At 38.3% G+C, this 24,127-nt stretch overlaps 1 protein-coding gene and 1 non-coding gene across 19 annotated transcripts in view; one reads left to right on the forward strand and one right to left on the reverse strand.

Moving 5' to 3' along the window:
• The window catches only part of HECTD1 (HECT domain E3 ubiquitin protein ligase 1), a 107,908-nt gene that overhangs the window by 35,908 nt on the left and 47,873 nt on the right, over positions 1-24,127 (reverse strand). For all 18 annotated transcript variants that reach the window (XM_009427619.5, XM_063793291.1, XM_063793285.1 and 15 more), the window contains 10 exons: positions 21,399-21,537; positions 21,074-21,244; positions 14,240-14,462; positions 13,126-13,389; positions 12,950-13,026; positions 9,016-9,150; positions 8,320-8,466; positions 6,073-6,167; positions 4,099-4,204; positions 757-891 (listed from right to left, as the gene is read on the reverse strand). In XM_009427619.5, the coding sequence (XP_009425894.1) occupies positions 757-891; positions 4,099-4,204; positions 6,073-6,167; positions 8,320-8,466; positions 9,016-9,150; positions 12,950-13,026; positions 13,126-13,389; positions 14,240-14,462; positions 21,074-21,244; positions 21,399-21,537 (1,492 nt within the window). The remainder of the gene's footprint in view (positions 1-756; positions 892-4,098; positions 4,205-6,072; positions 6,168-8,319; positions 8,467-9,015; positions 9,151-12,949; positions 13,027-13,125; positions 13,390-14,239; positions 14,463-21,073; positions 21,245-21,398; positions 21,538-24,127) is intronic.
• Positions 7,152-7,261, forward strand: LOC112205535 (U6 spliceosomal RNA). The gene has a single exon (XR_002939473.1). It is a non-coding gene; the product is annotated as a U6 spliceosomal RNA (small nuclear RNA).

Genomic DNA, 24,127 nt, shown 5'->3' on the forward strand with positions numbered 1-24,127 from the left:
CCAGCACTTTGGGAGGCGGAGGCGGGTGGATCATGAGGTCAAGAGATGGAGACCACCCTGGCCAACACGGTGAAACCCCATTTCTACTAAAAATACAAAAATTAGCCAGGCGTGGTGGCAGGTGCCTATAGTCCCAGCTACTTGGGAGGCTGAGGCAGGAGAATCACTTGAACCTGGGAGGTGGAGGTTGCAGTGAGCCGAGATTGTGCCACTGCACTCCAGCCTGGCAACAGAGCAAGACTCTGTCTCAAAACAAAACAACAACAAAAACAAAAAACAAATGCTCATTTAAAAATATAAAGAAAAGTAAAAAGTCCCACAACCAAAGCACCTCACTATTAATAATCACAGAGTATTTCTTTAGTTTATTATTTCAATGGATAGGATAAAACAAATTCTTGATCATACTGTACAAAAACATTTTTGTTATCATTAGTCTTTATACATTTTTATGGCTATATGATACTCAAATTAATAGAAATAATTATCACACACAATTTGTCAATTAAATTTAAATTTTTAATATGAATTATCTATTTAACATTAATTTATTGATTGGAATTAAGGTTTTTGTTTACTATTTCAATATTACAAAATTATAATAAACATCTTCATGTAGAAATCAGTTCTAAAATGGAATTACTGGGCCAAACTGTATTACCATAACTCTGGATATATACTTCCCAAATTATTGTCCTAAAAGGCTAAACCACAGCTCAGAATGCTTATTTCACCGTGCCCTTGCCAGAAACTCACCATTTTCAGAAGGTACTGTTCCAGAGATTCAACTGTAGCCAAAGGTTCCATCTTCAACATTCTGCCAGTCCTGTCAATCAATGCAGTTTCACCAGGTGCACGTTCCAACCGAAATCGTAATCTCCTTGTAAGTATCTACACAAAAACGATCAAAATACTCTGGAAAACGTCTTGGTTTCTGTCTCAGAATTGTAAAAAATGATATACCCTAAAACAACTGAGATTTGGATTTATTAACTATAAACATAACAGAACTATGAACAAATGTCTGTTTTCTATCAAAGATTCTCTTTTTTTTTTTTTTTTTTTTTTGAGACGGAGTCTCACTCTGTTGCCCAGGCTGGAGTGCAGTGGCGCGATCTCGGTTCACTGCAAGCTTCACCTCCCGGGTTCATGCCATTCTCCTGCCTCAGCCTCCTGAGTAGCTGGGACTACAGGCGCCCGCCACCACGCCCGGCTAATTTTTTGTATTTTTTAGTAGAGACGGGGTTTCACCTTGTTAGCCAGGATGGTCTTGATCTCCTGACCTCGTGATCCGCCCTTCTTGGCCTCTCAAAGTGCTGGGATTACAGGCATGAGCCACCACACCCGGCCTTTTTTTTTTTTTTTTTTGAGATGGGAGTCTTGTTCCTGTTGCCCAGGCTAGAGTGCAGTGGAGTGATCTCGGTTTACTGCAACCTCTGCCTCCCGGCTTCAAGCGATTCTCCTACCTCAGCCTCCTGAGTAGTTGGGATTACAGGTGCGTGCCACCACGCCCGGCTACTTTTTGTATTTTTAGTAGAGATGGGTTTCACTATGTTGGCCAGGCTGGTCTCAAACTCCTGACCTCAGGTGACCCGCCTACCTTGGCCTCCCAAACTGCTGGGATTACAGGCGTGAGACACCACGCCCAGCCTATTAAACATTCTTTAGGCCAGGCACAGTGACTCAGACCTGTAATCCTAGCACTTCGGGAGTCTGAGGCAAGAGGATCAATTGCTTGTGCCTAGGAGTTCAAGACCGGCCTGGGCAACACAGTGAGACCTCATCTCTACATATTAAAACAAACAAACAAACAAAAAATTAGCCAGGCATGCATGCCTGTAGTCCCAGGTATTGGAGAGGCTAAGGCGGGAGGATCAGCTGAGCCTGGGACACGGAGAATGCAGCGAGCTGAGATCACGACACTGCACTCCAGCCTGTGCAACAGAGCTAGACCCAGTCTTGAAAAGAAAAAAAGAAAACAATCCAACAGGAAAGATTCTTTTATAAAAGGGACACTAAGTAAGTTACAGGGCTATCAAGTAAAAGACAAACTTAACTTCCTAGAATTTCTAAACAATTTCTAAACATACACAGTTTAAATAAACTTACAAAACTTCTTAACTTCTAAATATACAGTTTAAATAAACTTATAAAACTTCTTAATCAAAGTGACTTATAACTCACAATTTTCCAGGTAAGTTTTTGAAAAGTAGCTAATTAGCTTACTCCGCTAGAATATATTCTACAGGATAAGTATCCCTAATCTACAAATCTGGAATCTTGAAATGCTCCAAAATCTGAAACTTTCTGAGCACTGACATGATGCTCAAATGCTCACTGGAGCATTTCGGATTTTGGACTAGGAATGCTGAATCGGTAACAAATATTATAAAATCCAAAACACTTCTGGTTCCAAGCATTTTGGATAAGGAATACTCGACCTGTATAATCAAAGGCTAATAAACTTTAAAAGATGCAAAATAGTTTTTAATCCAATACATTTTAGTAAGCAACAAGCACAGGACTAGCAATTTTAGGTAGATTCATTTCTGTATAAATCTTAACTAATTCCTATAAAAACAATTAAAGATTTATATGTGCATTTCGGTAGTTTTAGACAGCAAAATTACCAGAGAGCACATTCCTGGCCTTCCTCTCTTTGGATCTTGCACAAACTCCTGAAGTGAAAAATGCATAATAAAAGGCACCGGTGCACTGTCTTTGAGACTTATCTCCAACTCATCCACTTACCAGGAATAAAGCTTAAAAACAATGGACCAAACAGTCCCCATTACTCCTGTTATTCTGTCTGAAACAAAACACAAAGTAGCCCTCCACATCTTTTACATATAGAATATCAGGTGCAACTACTGCACTGTAAAACTCCCTAAATAAGTACTCTAGTTTGGGAGTCTAGTGGCACTGATAACAGTATTGGGTTCTCAGAGGTATGGCAAGTTTTGTTAGCTTTGCATTGCTTTGGCATATATAGATCCTCAATCACTCATTAAAGGCTATTATTCAAAAGAAACTATTCCATGCAGTAGAATGCAGAACAGTTTAGATAAAGGCAAAATTCAAAGCAGAAGGCCTTGCTAGGAAACACCAAAAAACCCACAAAAAAAGTGATAAAGTTTTGGGGCTAGGACATTAGTAAAATGTATTGTTTGTTTGCATCTAGATCCCAGCTACTAAAGAAAAGAATAATTGAATGAATGAGAATGTAAATAGGAAGTTACATATTATATACAGATATATATATGTATCTGTATGGGGAGGAGGAGGGAAGGAAAAGAGGCTATGAAACCATGTGATTGACAGGAATAGTGAAGACTTGGGCAATCTGACTCTAACCACTGACATAAAGACCCGAAAAAAATTGTGCTTAAAATATCTTGACTTTTTTTCTTATGTTTACAATATAGTGATAAGGAAGGGACTTGCCATGATCTGAATGTTTGTGTCCCCGCAAAATTCATGTGTTAAAACTTAATCCCCAGTGCAGTGGTGTTGGATGGTGGAACTTCTGGGGGGGCTCTGCCCTCATGAATGGGATTAGTGTCCTTATAAAAGAGGCCTGAGAGATCTTGTTCATCCCTTCTACAATGTGAGGACACAGTTAGAAGGTTCCATCTAAGAGGAATAGGCCCTCACGAGACACCAAATCTGCTAGCACCTTGATCTTGGACTTCCCAGCCGCCAGAATAGTGAGCAATGAATTTCTGTTTATTAAGTTCGCAGGAATTTTGTTACAGCAGCCCAAATGGACTAAGACAGAACTGACTCATAATTGTAGAATAAGAGGAACCCTTTTCTCAGCTTTTTCCACTGATACCTTTTGCCACTTATGATCTACGAAATATAATTCTTTTAACAAATATTAAATGAATGCATCATTTTCCAGTGATTTGATCAAACAAAACAGACTTCAAGTCATTAAGATCAATCGAATGGCATATAAGCTAAAATCTTTAAAGATTAAGTAGAATCATTTTTATTTTAATCCGATGTGAAAGAAAATAATTTTTTTTAAAGAAAAGTGTCACACTGTTCCTAGATGCATTCAGCAATACTAGCTACTACATTTTTTATGGTTACCTGGAGGTTATATGTGGATCCTGGTGTATCATACAAATGGAGAGGTAGACGTTCAATAGATTCTAGTACAGCTATTAACTTTCGAATTAACGCAACTGCTGGTCGACTGTGAAGAAATAATTATTATTAAGAGGTTTTGTATAACTACATGTAAATGTTCATGCAGAAAATATGGTAATCAACTTCAATATATACCCCTACTTTTTCATGACTACAGTTTAATTTTTGTATTAGATTATGTCTGAGTAGAAATACTCTCACAACTCAATTTCCTTTACTTAATAAAACATTTCATTTTTCTAATAAAAACTTAATTATATTTAAAGTAGATGTATGATTTATTTTTAAAGTTTAAATAATTTTACTGGATAATATTTGATAAATAAAAAAGAATATAAAGCAACAAAGTTTTGAAAAAATATTTGATGGCTAGGGTATCACAACATATACTTTCTCATTATTAGTGTAAACTGCAATGACACTTCCGGAAAACAATGTGAAAATTTGAATCAAGAACTTTCAAAAAATCGTCTTGCAGAGCTGGGCAAGGTGGTATATGCTGGAGTCCCAGCTACAAGGGAAGCTGAGAAAAGAGAATTGCTTGAGCCCAGGAGTTTAAGGCTGTAGTGCAAAATTATGGCACCCGTAAATAGCCACTGGACTCCAGCCTCAGCAACACAGCAAGACTCCATCTCTTAAAAAAAAAAAGAAATCCTCTATAACCTATAACACAGTATTACCACTTACGGAATTTATGTAAAAAGATGCTTCCATTGAGACTAGTATATTTAAGTACTAGTAATAGTTTGCAAAGAGCTAAAACACAGTAATACTTCAATACATTATACATCCATAAAGATATAATATGCATTCATTAAAAATGAAATTTGAAATTAACACAATTATCTGAATAAATTGTATAACTTGTTATTTGACAAGTGCAATCCCATTCAAAGGTACACAGAATAATATAATGAACCTTCATCAACCCAGCTTTAGCAATTAGCTACTAATGGCCAATCTCCATCCAGGGTTTTTTTTTTTTTTTTTTTTTTTTTGTTATAGAGTCTCACTCTGTCACCTAGGCTGGAGTACGGTGGCTCAATCTCAGCTCACTGCAACCTCTGCCTCCAGGGTTCAAGGGATTCTCTTGCCTCAGCCTCCCGAGTAGCTGGGATTAAAGACACCCACCACCAGGCCCAACTAACTTTTGTATTTTTAGTAGAGATGGGTTTTTGCCATGTTGGCCAGGCTGGTCTCGAACTCCTGACCTGAAGTGATCCACCCACCTCAGCTTCCCAAAGTCCTGGGATTACAGGCGTGAGCCACCGTGCCTGGCCTACTCCTTCTTATATATTTTGAAAAAATACTAAAGAGCTTATCATTTCATCCAGAGATAGTCTTTGTATATAAATCTAACAAAAGAATTATTTTTTTTAAAAAAAACAGTATTACACTTTTAAAAAGAACAATTATTACTTAATATTATCAAACATTTCATCAGTGTTCAAATTTTCAACTATCTTAAACAGGCATGTAATTTAAACTAAGTGATCAGGCTAGGAACGGTGGTTCATGCCTGTAATCCCAACACGTTGGGCAGCGAAGACCGGAGAAATGCTTGAGCCCAGGAGGTTGAGGCTGCAGTGAGCCAAGATGACATCACTGTACTCCAGCCTGGGCAACAGAGCAAAATCTTGTCTGAATTTACAAAATAATAATTATCATGAATAAGTAAACTAAGCGATCAGCTGCATTCATACCAGACATGTAATTTCAATGTTTCTTTTTATTCCATTAGATTTAAAAAAACTTCAAAAATTTTCCTCTTATTATTATACATGTATAATATGTTACTTTCTTATTAAGAGTTTCTTTTGTGTGCATAAATGTTACACTAGACTTATTTTAGAGGAAGTATACCAACTGTGTAAACATTACAAACATCAAATTCAAAGAAATTTGAGATTTTACCTTTCATCATCTTCATTTTCACTAAAGGCAGTTTTAAAAACATTTATTCTTTCTACCAGTTGACTACAATCTTGTTTCATATCCAAATCCATGCTCTAAAGAAAACAAAAAGTATAAAGTCCAAAAAAAAAATAATTTAAGGATCTTACTGAAACTTATCAAAAACTAAGAGACAAATGTTAACATATTGTTATACAATGATCACTACAATGTGAATAAAATCATTCATCATTTCATGTTTCAATTAAAATTATTTTTAGTATGTGACTAGTAGGCCATGGCTAACATACAAAATTTTTTCCTTCTTCAATGTTATAATATACTCACCAATTATGCTGCAAAATCAGTGTTTCCCCAAGTATACAAGATGGTTTCAGATTATATTAATATAGGAATGAACATTTTCCATTTTAACAGTACTATTTACTTTAATAAGTATTAGGAAAAAACTGGTACATCAAAACTATTTCATAGATTACTAAGTGATATAATGTGATATATCACTATAATAAATGAGAATAAATGCAAATAGTAAAGTTTATGAAGGGACTATGGGACTCATTGAAGTTCCAGTGAATTTTTTTTTTTTTTTTGAGACAGAGTCTCGCTCTGTCACCCAGGCTGGAGTACAGTGGTGCTATCTTGGCTCACTGCAACCTCGCCTCCCAGGCTCAAGCAATTCTCCAGCCTCAGAATTACAGAAGAGTAGGTGGGACTACAGGTGCATGCCAACACGCCTGGCTAATTTTGTTTTGTATTTTTAATAGAGATAGGGTTTCACCATGTTGGCCAGGCTGTCTTGCATTCCTGACCTCAAGTGTTCTGCCCACCTCAGCCTCCTAGAGTGCTAGGATTACAGGCACGAGCCACCGCGCCCAGCCTAAAGTAAATCTTAAGAGTGCATCAGCACATACAATGATTAAGATCAAGAAATCAACTCTGGCCAGGCACAGTGGCTCACACCTGTAATCCCAGCACCTTGGGAGGCCAAGGAAGGCAGATCGCTTGAGCCCAGCCTAGGCATCATGGCGAACACACAGATGCACATACACACATGCACACACACTAAAAAGAACTGAGTAGTCCACGTTTCAGCAGTACGTATACCAAAACTGAAATGATACAGAGAAGATTAGTATGGCCCTTGCACAAGGATGACACACAAATTCGTGAAGCATTCCAAATTTTTAAAAATATAATTAATTAAATAAATAAAACTAAGTAGAACTGAAATGAATATAATTCTTTTATTAAAATAAAGGAAAAAAGAGCCAGGTGCAGTGGCTCATGCCTGTAATCCCAGCACTTGGGAGGCAAAGGCGGGCGGGTCACTTGAGGTCAGGAGTGCGAAACCAGCCTGGCCAACATGACAAAACCTCGTCTCTACTAAAAATACAAAAATTAGCCGGGCGTGGTGGCAGGTGCCTGTAATCCCAGCTACTCAGGAGGCTAAGGCAGGAGAATCACTTGAGCCCAGGAGGCAGAGGCTGCAGTGAGTCAGGACTGCGCCACTGCACTCAAGCCTGGGCGACAAAGCGAGACTCTGTGTCAAAAATAAATAAATATATAAACAAAGGAATAAAGTTTTACCACAATAAAGAGACATTCTTAAATCGAAAAAATATATAAGGTTATTAGCAAATATTTATCAAATTTTCACATAAACTTCCTAAACTTTTTTCCTTTTAACTCATCTGTATTTGTTATAACTTTAAGCAGAATGTGACTCGAGCGCTACATTTCCATCCACAAGACTGAGTCTGAGTTATTTTTGAACAGCTTTATGATATGCTTAGGTAGGCTTATAACTTTGCTCCTCCAAACAACACTTTTCTTTGGAAAACAAGCCCTGTGGAGAGTTCCTTCCATCATAAACTTCCTAAACTTTCATTGTTCATACATTATGCATATAACTTGGGTACTTAAGGTCTACAGACATATTCTATTTTATATAACTTATGTAAAAATCAGAGGAGTGAATAATAACAAATCAAGCTGAAGTGTTTTTAGTCAACAAAACCTTTAGCAAATTATAACTGGGAACTTAGAAATCAAAATAAACAATTATTTAATTCATTTGGCTCAAACTAATCATAAAACTTAAAGGCTGAAGAAATTAGAAATATTAACATCATTCAGCTTTTAAATATTTCTTGACAAAACAAACTAAAAACCACTCTACCGAAGGAGTAACTACAAATAATTTTTAAAACTGTATTTTTGTTCTTTACTACTTGATAAACTTACATTGTTTAACACAGTAAGAAGTGCTTGTACCAAGCCACTGCTACACATTTCATATGGTGAAATTGTGTTTTCATCCTTCAAAAGTACAATTAGGTTTTCTAAAGCTGTCTTCATTAAATCTCTCCAAGTGTTCTCACTCTCAATACACTAAAAGAAAAAAAAATTTAATGAAGGCAATCAAAAACATAAACATAGCTCTTAAAATAACTTACCAGAACATCAATTATCATGACAATAATTTAGATATTAAGCAAAATTAAAAGTTCAAATTATTAACACAAATTATGTCTACCAGAGGTCAGCAAACGTTTTCGTAAAGGGCCCAGTGCAAACAGTTTAGGCTTTGCAGGCCATATAGTCTACATCACAGCTATTCAACCACGCCCCTGTAGCACCAAAGTAGTCATAGACAATATGTAAATGAATAAGCATGGCTATGTGTGATTAAATTATATGGATACCGAAATCTGATTTTCATATGTCTTGAAATTGTCCTTCTGGTTTGTTTTCAATCATTTAAAAGTATAAAAACCATTCTTACCTCATAAAGCCATACGAAAATGGGGAGCAGGCCAGATTTGGCTCCTGGGCCATAATTTGCTGACCCCCTACTCAATACCCATGACATAAAGGATAGAGGGGAAGACATCAAACTAAAATTCACTACACATCATTAAAATCTAGAGGATGACATACTTGTCTATTTGTATGAAGTTCCCAAGATGACTCTAACTGAGTTGCTATGTTTCTGAGTGTTACCACTACTCCACGAGGCATGCTTTCAACAGCTTTAAAATGGTCATCGTATAAATCTCGAGCCATAGTTCGTACCTACCAAAATAAACATAACAAATGTGAATTTTTACAATTAATAATTTTACCAAATCTTCACTTTTATAGACACTTGTATTTACATATTTCACCACGAAAAGGTACGTATGTACTGTCATTTGGGCACAAATGAGCTCTCGAAGTTACAGTTATTTGAGGAAACAACCTATGTATGTTCTGGGTCTGATGAAATTTAGTACATGATATTATTTACAAATATATGCTTAAGTAATGTAAATTTAGGATTCACCTAATGCCATTTTAATCCCAAACAAACCCAGCATAACTCTAATGCAACAGAAAAAAACGTATCTCTCTAAACTACTTAATAATACTTTCTATTCTATTTTGGTATGCCCTTCAGAATTAAAAGATGGCAATCATGGATATAAGACAAGTTTGAAGAAACTATCTCTTTATAAAACAGTATTAATAATTAATACTGGTGTGGTGGCTCATGCTTGTAATCCTAGCACTTTGGGAGGCCAAGGCAGGCAGATCACTTGAGGTCAGTCAGGAGTTCAAGACCAGCCTGGCCAACATGGTGAAACCTCGTCTCTACTAAAAATTAAAAATAAAATTAGCTGGGCATGGTTGTGCATGCCTATAGTCCCAGCTACTCAGGAGACTGAGGCGGGACAATCATTTGAACCCGGGAGGTGGAGGCTGCAGTGAGCCAAGATTGTGCCAGTGCCTGGGTGACAGAGCAAGACTTTGCCTCAAAAAAAAAAAAAAAAAAAAAAAAAAATTAGTTAAAATTATTTTTGCCTAAAATATTTTGATGCATACTTGTTTATATATGCAAAAGGATAGCCACCTACTCACTGAGTTGCTACTGATTTCAAACCAAGAAAGTGAAGCAGTAATTTTTAAAATTTTTTTCTTATAATTTCAACTTTTATTTTAGATTCGGGGTACATGTGCAGGTTACATGGGTATATTGTGTGATGTTAAGGTTTGCAATACAAATGATCTCAACACCCAGGTAGTGAGCATAGTACCCAACAGTTCTGGAACCCTTGCCACCCTCACTCCACACCCTCCATAATTTTTTTTTTTTTAATGAGAATACAGGATTGAGACAATGTTCTCACTGATTTTTTTTAGTTTGTGTTATGAAATTTCAGTATCCTGTAGTCTGGATTTGGTTGGTTAATACGACATATTAGGTATTCCAAAAAACTCTTGAGATAGGTGATTTATAGTCAGATTATTCAACGGTTCCATGCTTGCAAATATGAGTATTCATTAAAATTTGTAACCTCAAAATCAATCATTGCAGAGCTTTCACATTCATTGACAGACATGCACAGTGCAGCAATAAATTTAAGGTGCCCAATATGCATGTTCCCAGCAGAATTCAAAAAGGTGACACTCTTTCTTGCTTCAGGTCTCATACTATAAACAAGTGCCCTATTCACAATCTACTTAGTGTCACATATTTTGAATTTTGGGGCTTTTTCTTCCTGATTTCATTGTTTAAAATGGCCCCCAAACATAGTGCTTAAGTGCTATCCAGTGTTTCTAAGCACAAGAAGACTGTGATGTACCTTACAAGAAAAAAAAAAAAAAGTGTGTGCTAAAATAAGCTTTGTTCAAGCATAGCAGTGCTGTTGGCCAGTTCAATATTAATAAATCAACAATACATATCAGGCTGGGTGCAGTGGCTCAGGCCTGTAATGATAGCTTTTTGGGAGGCCAAGGCGGGCAGATCACTTGAGGTAGGAGTTTGAGACCAGCCTGGCCAACATGGTGAAACCCCGTCTCTACTAAAAATGCAAAAATGAGCCGGGCATGGTGGCGTGCACCTGTAATCCCAGGTATTTGGGAGGCTGAGGCAGGTGAGAACCTGGAAGGCGGAGGTTGCAGGGAGCTGAGACTGTGCCACTGCCCTCCAACATAGGAAACAGAGTGAGACTCTGTCTCAAAAAACAAAAAACAATACATAGCAAATAAGGTGTCTTTAAACAAAAACATACTAAAAAACAAGGTGAAAAAATGTTGTCACAACAGGCCTTAGGCCTAGAAGAAATCTAACCCAGTATTTCTCCCACAAGCAATGGTTCAGTATTCACAATAACTTTATAAAATGTAACTACTGTTGGCCGGATGTGGTGGCTCATGCCTGTAATCCCACTACTTTGGGAGGCCGAGGCAGGTGGATCACTTGAGGTCAGGAGATGGAGACTATCCTGGCTAACACAGTGAAACCCTGTCTCTACTAAAAATACAAAAAAGTAACTGGGCATGGTGGTACGTGCTTGTAGTCCCAGCTACTCGGAAGGCTGAGGGAGGAGAATCACTTGAACCTGGGGAGGCAGAGGTTGCAGTGAGCCGAGATCGCACCGCTGCACTCCAGTCTGGGTGACAGAGTGAGAATCCATCTCAAAAAAAATAAAAATAAAAATAAATAAATAAAAAAGCTATGTTCTTTCCAAAGTATACCACCTGCAAATATATTTGGGATAACCTAGCACATTCAAACAGGAAATAAAGATGTGAACATCTTTATATAAAACATCCGCTTCAAATGAAAACCACTATTACAGGACGGGCACGGTGGCAAATGCCTGTAATCCCAGCACTTTGGAAGGCTGAGAAGGGTGGATCACCTGAGGTCAGGAGTTTCAGACCAGCCTGGCCAACATGGTGAAACCCCGTCTCTACTAAAAATACAAAAAATTAGCTGGGCATGGTGGCAGGCACCTGTAATCCCAGCTACTCAGGAGGCTGAGGCAGGAGAATAGCCTGAACCCAGGAGGCAGAGGTTACAGTGAGCTGAGACTGTACCATTCTACAGTTTGGGCATCAAGAGCGAAACCGAGTCTCAAAAAAAACATTACAAGGGTTTCACTAAGTTTGTTTAAAAAAAAAAAATAGAAACATCATTATTACAATTTCTCTGGTCAAAGCCATAAAAACACAAGAATTCTCCCCTAATCCTAATCATATACAAGTATTCTTTGCATACTGTATTTAAAAACTATCTTAGAACCAGGCATAGCGCCTGTAGTCCCAGCTACTTGGGAGGCTGAGGCAGGAGGATTACTTGCACTCAGGTATTTTAGACCAGCCTGGACAATACAGAGAGACTGTTTCAAAACAAAACAAATTTAAAAAATCCTATTTTATATTACCATTATAGGTAAAATAAACATACTAGTCACCAGAAAATGTTGACTCTAACTATGAGATTATCTTACTTAAGTTCTTTTTTAAAAATGAAAAAAAAAATGCAAGAACAATAAACATGGAAATATACTGGCCATATTTTAAAGTAATAATGCAAACCTGATGAAAGCATAAAAAAATTGTCAATTATGCATCTGCTACTGTATCTTCTTGAAGTAATAATTTCAGCTGAGATAGCCATTAAACTAAGTATCAAAATAATCTGAATTTAGAACCAGGCAATTAAGTTTGCTGTATCACAAGGTATTAACCCAGATTGTAAAATACAAGTCATTTTCAATCCCACTACAACACTAAAAATATCCTAGTATCATTAATAATCTCAATGAGTTGAATTTTTTGTGCAATTAATAAGTCAAGTAATTTACATTTTGTTTCATATTAACATCCATTTTGATTCTGTTTTAATGTTGGTATTTAGTATAGGTATAAAAATTATATGTAAATAAATATTTAAGAAAACACAGAAAATAGAAAAACTAAAAATATATTATATTAGGGCTGCTTACGTTCTATGGCTCAATTTTTTTCAGTGCTTATACTTTACCACTGAAAATTTACCAAATCAGTATAAAAGACAAGAATAAAGCACATCCAACAGATATACCTTTTGCTTTGTTTTTTCTAACTTAGATTTCAGTTTTCTGCCTCTTTTGCCAGTCCAGCCAGTCACAAATTCTGAACCTTGGGGGGAAAAAAAAGAATATTCACAGAGCTTACTTTGTTACGATTTAACATATTCATTTATTTGTACCCAATAAACTTACATATCTACATACTTACCCAGGGAAGTTTCTGCAGTAAATGAATGTTTGGTTCCTCTATTAGATTCAAATACAAAACCAGGTAAATCTTCTTTCAATATTGTAGCTTGCTGACCATCTGAATTATGAATAGCAATTTCTCCTTCTTTCAAACATGTCAGTGACCAATTTCCTACAGTAAGTTTAGTGGGTCCTGGTGCTGACAGTATAGGTTGACTTGAAGTAGATGGCTTTACTTGGCCTCGAGCTCTTTGTAACTTCTCTAAGAATTCACTTCGGCTTTCTATAAAGACAAAATACTTGTTTCAAAATCTTATTTCTTTCAAGTATGACATGTATTTTCTCTTAGGAAAAAAACACCTATTAAAATATAAATTTTAAACAATAAAACTAAATTAGAAACTGGAAATATTAGCCAGGCATGGTGGTACGCATCTGTAGTCCCAGCTACTTGGGAAGCTAAGGCGAGATGATCACTTGAGCTCACGAGTTTGAGGCTGCAATGAGCTATGATCACACCACCGCTCTCTAGCCTGGGAGACAGAGTAAGACACTCTGTCCAAAAAAAAAAAAAAAAAGGAGCTATATTTGTAAAGATATTTTTTTAAAAAGTAGATACAGTGTTGTTCCTTGTCCCATGCAGTAAAAAGACATTTAGGAAATATTTTCATGGTATAATAATTTTTCTCTACTGATACAAAAGAAATTGATATTAAAAAATAAAGAAACAAATATTTCTAAAAAATACCATGACAAGCTAGGCGCAGTGGCTCACACCTGTAACTCCAGCACGTTGGGAGGCCGAGGTAGGGGGATCACCTGAGGTCAGGAGTTCGAGACTAGCCTGACCAACAAGGTGAAACCCCATCTCTACTAAAAATAGAAAAATTAGCCGGGCATCGTGACAGGTGCCTGTAGTCCCAGCTACTCAGGAGGGTGAGACAGGAGAATTGCTTGAACATGAGAGGTGGAGGCTGCAGTGAGCCGAGATCGCACCACTGCACTCCAGCCTGGGTGACAGAGTGAGACTCCGTCTCAAAAAAATAAAATACCTTGACAATGGCAGCAAAAATATGAGAAAAAAACCAAACTGTAGAAACTAGGAAAATATTTTAATTGAAACAAAATATTACCTGAACTGTCAGATCCACCTTCCGGACTACCACTTGAATACATGGTGGCAAGTTTTCCATCCAAGATAAATCTGAACCATCCATTACTGCCATTAGATAATTCCAAGGCTGCTGCATCACTCCAAATATATAAGCAGTCCCTTCCCCTAATGATTGACCAGTCTCTCCAATGATATGGTTTACCTTGCTGCAATTCTTTAGCATCTTCCTGTGGTTCATCTTCCTAAATGTGTAGAATTATTCAATTAAACATGGAAAATAATTTCAATTTCAAATATTCATACATATTTTAAAAACATGAATCTAATTTAATTTCAAATTTAAATACTCTGAACATAATACTCAATTGCCTGTAGCTTAATCTTTTTCCCCCCTTTTAGAAACATGGTCTCAACTCTGTCATCCAGGCTGGTGTGCAATAGTGTCATCATAGCTTACTGCAGCCTCTAACTCCTGGCCTCAGGCAATCCTTCCACCTCAACCTCCCAAGTAGCTGGGATTACAGGTCCAAGCCACAGCACCTGGCTCTCAATTCTGACTAATTAATTACCTATAACTAAATCTTACAAATAAGTGTTAAAAATATTAAGAAATTCATGTAAATAATGACCTATATTATATCATGTCCAGGTGTAGTGGGGTAAAGACTAATGGATTAGAGCACTACACACAACAACATAATAACCTAAAACCTTGGTGAACTCATTACATCTCTGGGCCTATTTGTAATCAGTGATGATTTAGAGAGGCTCAATGGTATCCAAAGTGAAGTGTGTAACAGAATCACCAAAGAAACTTTTTAAAGATAAATTTTGGCTGACAGTAATGGCTCATGCCTGTAACCCCAACACTTTGGGAGGCCAAGGCAGGAGGATTGCTTAGGCCATGAGTTCAAGATCAGCCTGGGCAACGTAGCGAGTCTGTCTCCACAAAAAAAAAAATTAAAAATTAGTTGAGGGTGGTAGTGCGCACCTGTAGTCCTAGCTACTGGAGAAGTTGAAGCACGAAGACTGCCTGGGCCCTGGAATTTGAGGTTATAGTGAAGGACTGTGCCACAGAACTCCAGCCTGGGTAACAGATCGGGACTCTGTCTCTATTATCTATATCTATCTATCTATCTAGATAATAAAGACACTATCTATAATCTCTATATAGATAATAGAGACAGGGTCTCACTCTCTCTATAATAATAGAGACATTATCTACAACCTCTATATAGATAATAGAGACAGTGTCTCTCTATAAATATATATATTTATAATTTATATATAATATATATTATCTATTATAAGGAAATAAAATTCATTCATTCATTCCAAGACCCCACCCTTAGCCAAGTGAATCAAATATACTCATTCCCATGATCATACAAGTATTTTAGTTAGAGCATTTTTTTTTTTTTTTTTGAGACAGAGTCTCGCTCTGTCACCCAGGCTGGAGTGCAGTGGCACAATCTCCACTTACTGCAAGCTCCACCTCCCGGGTTCACGCCATTCTCCTGCCTCAGCCTCCCAAGTAGCTGGGACTACAGGCGCCCGCCAATACGCTGGACTAATTTTTTGTATTTTTAGTAGAGATGGTGTTTCACCGTGTTAGCCAGGATGGTCTCTATCTTCTGACCTCACGATCTGCCCTCCTCCATCTCAAAGTGCTGGGATTACAGGCGTGAGCCACCGCGCCTGACTCAGCATGTTTTTTTTTTTTTAAAAATGTATAAACATTTTGTAGCTCAGCCTGTGTTCCTAAAACTTTTTTTGGACATATTTAAAAATGGAAAATATTCACATAAAAAAAGATATTAAATTATCTAAATAGGTCCATCATAAACAACTAAAATATAGACAAGATATACGAAAAATGTGTTTTCAAACACTAAAGAACAGTCAATGCAGGACTATGATCCCCAAGAAAATGAAAGCAAACAAAGCAAGTCTCTTAGAACCAGAGACCATTTTCTGGCTAAGCTCATGTGGAAGGGGAACAGATCCTAGCAGTACAAGTTAAGAAAATAGAGATCAGAGTTTGAGAAGTTTGAGGCAACTGGAATATGTGGAGGCTGAGTTCACTATTAGGGAACTAAAGAGAAAAAGCCTCTCCAAAAATCTGCAAAGTAGTTTCCACTGAGTACTACACTTATATACGGGGTGATACTGCATAAGATTGGGCAAAGAACAACTGGAAAGTTGTAAGAGATCATACAAGTAGCCAGACATTTGCATTCCAAACAGCCAGAGTAGAAAATCCTCATAGATCACCAGGATATTCAGTGAATTCAAAGAAATCACAAATTTGGGATCATAGCGGTGAAGTTCCCTAGAGTAAAAGCTATTCTGCCACCATGCAAGGACAATTTTGTATTCTTTGTAGAGACAGAGTTTTGCCATGTTACCTAGGCTAGGCTCGAATTCGTGGGCTCAAGCGACCTGTCCGCCTCGGCCTCCCAAAGTGCTGGAGTTACAGGCATGAGCCAAGGTACCTGGCCAAAACCCAATATTCTTTACAAAAGACCACAAAGCCCAGAGCCCAACATCATCACATTTACAATATCCAGTAGCAAATCAAAACTTACTAGACAAAGAAGCACAGTGGCTCACACCTGTAATCTCAGCACTTTGGAAGGCCAAGGCAGGAGGATAACTTGAGGCCAAAAACCAACCTAGCCTTGGCAACACTGTGAGACCCGCATCTCTACAAAAATAAAATAAATATTTTTTTAATTAAACAATAAATAAAGAGGCCAGGTGCGGTGGATCACTTTGAGATCACGAGTTCGAGACCACCCTGGCCAACATGGTAAAACCTTGTCTCTACTAAAAATACAAAACTTAGCTGAGCATGGTGGTGTGCACCTGTAATTCCAGCTACTTGGGAGGCTGAGGCAGGAGAATTGCTTGAACCCGGGAGGCAGAGGTTGCAGTGAGCCGAGATCACACCACTGCACTCTAGCCTGGGTGACAAAGCGAGACCCTGTCTCAAAAAAGAAAAAATTAGAAAGAAGGCCAAATAATTTTCAGATACATAAAATCTGAGAGAATTATCTGGCTTGCCTTTTCTTTTTTTTTTTTTTAAATAAAAATAGAGATGGGTCGGCCAGGCGTGGTGGCTCATGCCTGTAATCCCAGCACTTTGGGAGGCCAAGGCGGGCGGATCAAGAGGTCAGGAGATCGAGACCATCCTGGCTAACACGGTAAAACCCTGTCTCTGCTAAAAATACAAAAAATTAGCCGGGCATTGTGGCGGGCGTCTGTAGTCCCAGCTACTCGGGAGGCTGAGGTAGGAGAATGGCGTGAACCCGGGAGGCAGAGCTAGCAGTGAGCTGAGATCACGACAGAGCGAGACTCCATCTCAAAAAAAAAAAAAAAAAAAAACAGAGACAGGGACTCACCTCACCATGTTGCCCAGACTGGTCTCGAACTCCTGGGCTCAAGTAATTCTCCTACCTGAGCCTCCCCAAAGTGCTGGGATTACAGGCATGAGGCATCATGCCCAGCCGACCATTTCAACGTATTTTGAAGAGCATAAGTGTGTAATGATGAAGTACAACTTACCAATTATTTGTTCTTTTACAGTATAACCTTTTGAAGTTTAATTTACAAAATCTTTCCCAAGTCCAAGGTCACTAAGATTTTCTCTTTTCCTCTAGAAGTTTCATAATTTTAGTGTATACATTTTAGTCTATGGTTCATTTTGTTAATTTTTGTATATGGGACCCTAACCATGTATATACATAATGTATATATATAATGCTATATATATACATGGGTAGTAAGGGTTGAGACTAAGGGAGACTCAATCTCAAAAAACAAAACAAAACAAAAAAAGAAATGATACAAATATATATATATGTGGTAAGGGTTGAGGTTTAATTATTTTGCATATGCTATTGGCTTGTTCATTTTTTGAAAAGATCATCCTTTCTTGGTGGTCTTAGCACTTTTGTTGAAAATCAATTGGCCATATGTGTAGTGGGTCATTAATCTATCTTTACACTATTGTGACACTTTCTTGATTACCAAAGTTTTATAAAAGAGTTGAAATTGATGTATATCCTTCTACGCTGCTCCTTTTCCAGGTTGCTTTGGCTATTACATTTATATACAAATGTTAGACTCTCCTTGTTTTTTTTTTTTTTTTTTTGAGATGGAGTTCTGTTCTGTCAACCAGACTGGAGTGCAATGGCACGATCCGATCTCGGCTCACTGCAACCTCTGCCTCCCAGGTTCAAGCAATTCTCCTGCCTCACCCTCCCAAGTAGCTGGGATTACAGGTGTGTGCCACCACGCCCAGCTAATTTTTTTTTTCTTTTTTTTAGATGGAGTCTTGCTCTGTCGCCCAGGCTGGAGTACAGTGGCGCGATCTCAGCTCACTGCAACCTCCGCCTCCCAGGTTCAAGTGATTCTCCTGCCTCAGCCTCCTGAGTAGCTGGGACGACAGCCAAGTGCTACCATGCCTGGCTCATTTTTGTATTTTTTGTAGAGATGGGGTTTCACAATGTTGGCCAGGCTGGTTTCGAACTTCTGATCTCAGGTGATCTCCCTGCCTCGGCCTCCCAAAGTGCTGGGATTACAGGCATGAACCACTGCACTCAGCCTAGAATCTCCTTGTTAATTTCTACAAAAAGACTGCTGGGATCTTGGTTGGGATTGCTGTAACCTATTTCTTGAGAGAGAGTTCCAGAAAATAAACTCGGATAATATTTTTGTTTTGTTTTTCCTTAAATCCCCCAGTAATTCTGACGATTAACCAGATTTGGGTAACACATACACACTCTCTCTTTCACCACCCTCGAGATTCTACAATTATAACTCATATGCCACCATTTTTTTCAAAAATATTACTACCCTGTTATTAACACACAGTAAGCATTCACTAAATATTAGAAATAAATCTTGCTGGGAACCACTAGAGACGGAAAAGGTATATTTAAATTTGCAGTCTAAGGCAAGAGTTACCAATGAATACAGAAATTGCTGGGTTAAATTTACTGAGAAACAGCATATTTACACAGTCTGGAATTATGTCCCTACAAATTACTTATTACAAAAGGAAAAAGAGGCCAGGAGCAGTGACTCACGCCTGTAATACCAACAGTTTGGGAGGCCGAGGTGGGTGGATCACCTAGGTCAGAAGTTCGAGACTGGCCTGGCCAATATGATGAAACCCTGTCTCTACTAAAAATTCAAAAATTAGCTGGGCGTGGTGGTATGTGCCTGTAATCCCAGCTACGCCGGAGGCTGAGGCATGAGAGTCGCTTTAACCCAGAAGGTGGAGGGGGCGGTGAGCCGAGATCATGCCATTGCACTCCAGCCTCAGCAACAGAGCAAGATACCGTCTCAAAAAAAAAAAAAAAAAAAAAAAAGGAAAAGAGCAACTTTACAACTTTACAGTAGAGAAACCTGGAAGAGAAAAATTTAAGCAAGTGATCCAAGTTATCATAACCAACAGGGCAAAGAGACACAAATGTGCCTCCAAGAAGGAACATTATGCACCTAGAAGAGCATAGTATCACCTCTATAGGACTTTTGCTAAAACACATAAGCTGAATTTAATCACAAAGAAACATGACACAAAGTTAGGCTCTTTGTTCAAATTAACTGTTCTATTCTCTTCATAAACACCAAAGCTATGAAAATAAAAGGAAGGCTGACAGACTGTTGTAGGTTCTCAGGACAAACTATCGCAGGTTCTCAGGAATATGATAACCAATGTAATGTGTGCTCCTGGATTTCATTGTGGACCAGAAAAAAAAATTACTATATGAAGGACATTAAAGACAATGGCAAAATCTAAATATGTCTCCAGAGAATATATTAGTGTTACATAAATATTAAATTTTCTGATTAGTACGATTTTGATAATTATACTACAACTATGTCCTGGTTTTTTTCTGGTGAAATATTTAGGTTAAAAGGTAAAACTCTGTATTCAGCTAACCATCAATTTTTTTTTTTTTTTAAGATGGAGTCTCAGGCCGGGTGCGGTGGCTCACACCTGTAATCCCAGCACTCTGGGAGGCAGAGGCGGGCGGATCACGAGGTCAGGAGATCGAGACCATCCTGGCTAGCATGGTGAAACCCTGTCTCTATTGAAAGTACAAAAAATTAGCCAGGCATGGTGGCAGGCGCCTGTAGTCCCAGCTACTGGGGAGGCTGAGGCAGGAGAATGGCGTGAACTCAGGAGGCGGAGCTTGCAGTGAGCCGAGATCGCGCCACTGCACTCCAGCCTGGGTGACAGAGCGAGACTCTGTCACAAAAAAAAAAAAGTTGGAGTCTCACTCTGTCACCCAGGCTGGAATGCGGTGGTGCGATCTCGGCTCACTGCAACCTCAGCCTTTGGGAGGTCAGGGCAGGCGGATTACCTGAGGTCAGGAGTTTGAGACCAGCCTGACCAACATGGAGAAACCCCGTCTTTACTAAAAATACAAAATTAGCCAGGGAGGTGAAGGTTGCAGTGAGCTGAGATCACAACATTGCACTCCATCCTGGACAACAACAGCGAAACTCCATCTCAAAAAAAAAGTACACACATACACACACACACACACACACAAACAGATACGTGTCTGAAAAAATGTTAAAGGAAATGGGGCAAAATGTTAATAACTAGTGAATTTGGATAGAGAGTATTCTGATATTCTTTAACTATATTTGCAACATTTCTATATGTTTAAAATTGTTGATCAAAATGTTTTATAAGAAAATTGACCAATTTAAAAAATATACAGAACTATTTCATATTGTCATTATCCTGTCAAAAACCATCAAAAATTGAAACTAGATTTTCCTCAAAAAAAAAAAAACTCTTCCTGATACCTCTATAATTAAGACCACTCACTTTTTCTGGTTTTGATTCCTCTTCATTCTCATCATCAGAGGAAGGACCTGCCAACGTTGACACTTTGCTAATTACACCAAGTCTGGCTAGCTGATCCAAAAATATATCACCACCTTTATCTACTAAATCCCTTATGATCTGCAAAGCCAGCAAGTGGCCATCATCATCATCCTGAAAAATAAAAAATAAAAATAAGTTTAGTTGCCAGGAGTAGAGAAATGCAGTAATTTGCACAACATGATTTACTGAAATTAAAACAAAAATTTTATTTCAGACTACTAGCTAAAGGAAATTAATGCTAAAGAGTTTTGAAAAAGAAACGGACCTCTTGATCCAGGACAGTTGCAGTGATTTCCACTAGTATTGTAGGCAAATTGTGACCAACATCAGAATCACAAACTTCTTTTAACAGTGCTTCAGAGCAAAAATGAATCATTTTTCGAATTAGAGCAAGACTTGCTTTCCTTGAAAAGTAAAAATAGAATTATATGAAGCCAAATGAAGTTAAAATAAATCAAAATGCATGCATTAATGAACAGTAAAATATCCAATGTTACATTTTATACACTCTGCTAAAAAAACACTTAATAAAAAAATACAAAAAATTGGGACTCAGCCCTATATGTTCATTTTTGAAATAATTCCATTTATTTTCTATTATAAATATATTGAGCTCACCAAAAATGACTTATAATTTTCTTAAATGCACTTTTCTATTCTATATTCTACACTTTACTAGCATGAATGTTAACATGTCATGATAATTTTAGAAAATCAAGTAAAAAGTACTACAACTACTAAGAAAATAAATGGGGCCCAGTGCAGCGGCTCACGCGTGTAATCCCTGCATTTTGGGAGGCTGAGGGAGGCGGATCGCTTGAGGTCAGGAGTTCAAGACTAGCTTGGCCAACATGGAGAAACCCCGTCTCTACTAAAAATACAAAAATTAGCTAGACGTGGTGGCAGGCACCTGTAATCTCAGCTACTCAGGAGCCTGAGGTGGAATAATCACTTGAACCCAGGAGATGGTGCCACTGTACTCCATCCTGGGAGACTGAAGGAGACTCCATCTCAAAACACAAAATAAAATTAAAAAAAGAAAAGAAATGATACAAATTATACCTAAAATTTCCTATAATCCAAAATACAATGCTCTGAGAACTTAAGATACTAGGTAATTTATATGAAAAACAAAATTTTGATTTAATTTGTCCTTCATCAAATTTAAAATCCACGTTCACTGCAACTATGGACTCATATAAATGAAAATAAGAGATCCTAATAATCCCATGCCCCCAAAATATTCCCATCATTAACAAATTAGTATGCCTCCTTTCCCTTTTACTCACTTACTGCTTTGCTTAGACCGTAGCAGACACTCAATAAAGTCACATAAATTAACCTCAATTTTTTTTTTTTTTTTTTTTTTGGAGACAGAGTCTTGCTCTGTTGTCTCGGCTGGAGTGTAGTGGCACAGTCTTGGCTCACTGCAACCTCCGCCTCCCGGGTTCACGCCATTATCCTGCCTCAGCCTCCCGAGTAGCTGGGACTACAGGTGCACACCGCCACGCTCAGCTTTTTGTATTTTTTGTATTTTTAGTAAAGATGGGGTTTCACTGTGTTAGCCAAGATGGTCTTGATCTCCTGACCTCGTGATCCGCCTGCCTCTGCCTCCCAGAGTGCTGGGATTACAGGCGTGAGCCACCACGCCCGGCCAAATTAACCTCAACTTTATAACATGTAACCTGATCTTTTAAAATAAAAAACACATATTCACATACATTTAAATGATAATAAACTACTAATAAGATGAGGCTTGGCTGGGCGAGGTGGTTCACACCTGTAATCCCAGCACTTTGGGAGGCTGAGGCAGGTGGATCACCTGAGGTCAGGAGTTCGAGACCAGCCTGACCAATATGGTGAAACCCTGTCTCTACTAAAAATACAAAAATTAGCCGGGCATGGTGGTGGGCATCTGTAGTCCCAGCTACTCAGGAGGCTGAGACAGAAGAATTGCTTGAACCCTAGAGGCAGAGGTTGCAGCAGGCCAAGATCGTGCCACTGCACTCCAGCCTGGACGACACAGCCAGACTCTGTCTTAAACAAAAACAAACAAACAAAAAAAAGGCTTGTCTATTATGTAAGAGCCAATAATCAATTCATTTAACAAATATTTTCTAAGTATCTAACAATGTTCTAGGCACTAAGCTGCAGATATCATTACCCTTGAGGTGAATGATAGAAGGATAAAGAGGCAAAATTTTCAACTGATGTCCTAGAGAGGCATGTGACACAGCTGTATTTCTACAGCATAGGGTCTCTACATATTTTATAACTCTCTCTAGCTGAAGTTATAACATTATATTTCTTTAATGAAGGAATATGCTTTATTACAAATTCAAGTACAGTACAGAAAATGATGGGTGGACAGAGGACAAACTGTTCTAACAGGATTGGTTCTTTCCAGTTTTTGTTTTGTTGTTTTTAATTTAATTTTATTTATTTATTTTTTTTGGGACAGAGACTCGCTCTGTCACCCAGGCTGGAGTGCAGTGGTGCGACCTCGGCTCACTGCAACCTCCACCTCCTGGGTTCAAGCGATTCTCCTGTCTCAGCCTCCAGAGTAGTTGTGATTACAGGTGTGCACCACCACACCCAGCTAATTTTTGTAGTTTTAGTAGAGACGGAGTTTCATCATGTTGGCCAGGCTGATCTTGAACTCCTGACCTCAGGTGATCTGCCTGCCTCAGCCTCCAAAGCGCTGGGATTACAGGCGTGAGCCACCGCACCTGGTCATAATTTTATTTTTTTTTTTGAGACAGGGTCTTGCTCTGTCCCCCGGGCTGGAGTGCGTGGCAGGATTTTGACTCACTGCAACCTCCGACTCCCAGGTTCAAGTGATTCTCGTGCCTCAGCCTCCCAAGTAGCTCGGACTACAGGCTCCTGCCACTGTGCCCAGCTAATTTTTCTATTTTTTGTAGAGACAGGGTTTTACCACGTTGCCCAGGCTGGTCTCGAAATCCTGTGCTCAGGAGATCCACCCTACTCGGCCTC

Source organism: Pan troglodytes, chromosome 15 (genome assembly GCF_028858775.2).
Source record: "Pan troglodytes isolate AG18354 chromosome 15, NHGRI_mPanTro3-v2.0_pri, whole genome shotgun sequence".
Classification (NCBI taxonomy): domain Eukaryota; kingdom Metazoa; phylum Chordata; class Mammalia; order Primates; family Hominidae; genus Pan; species Pan troglodytes.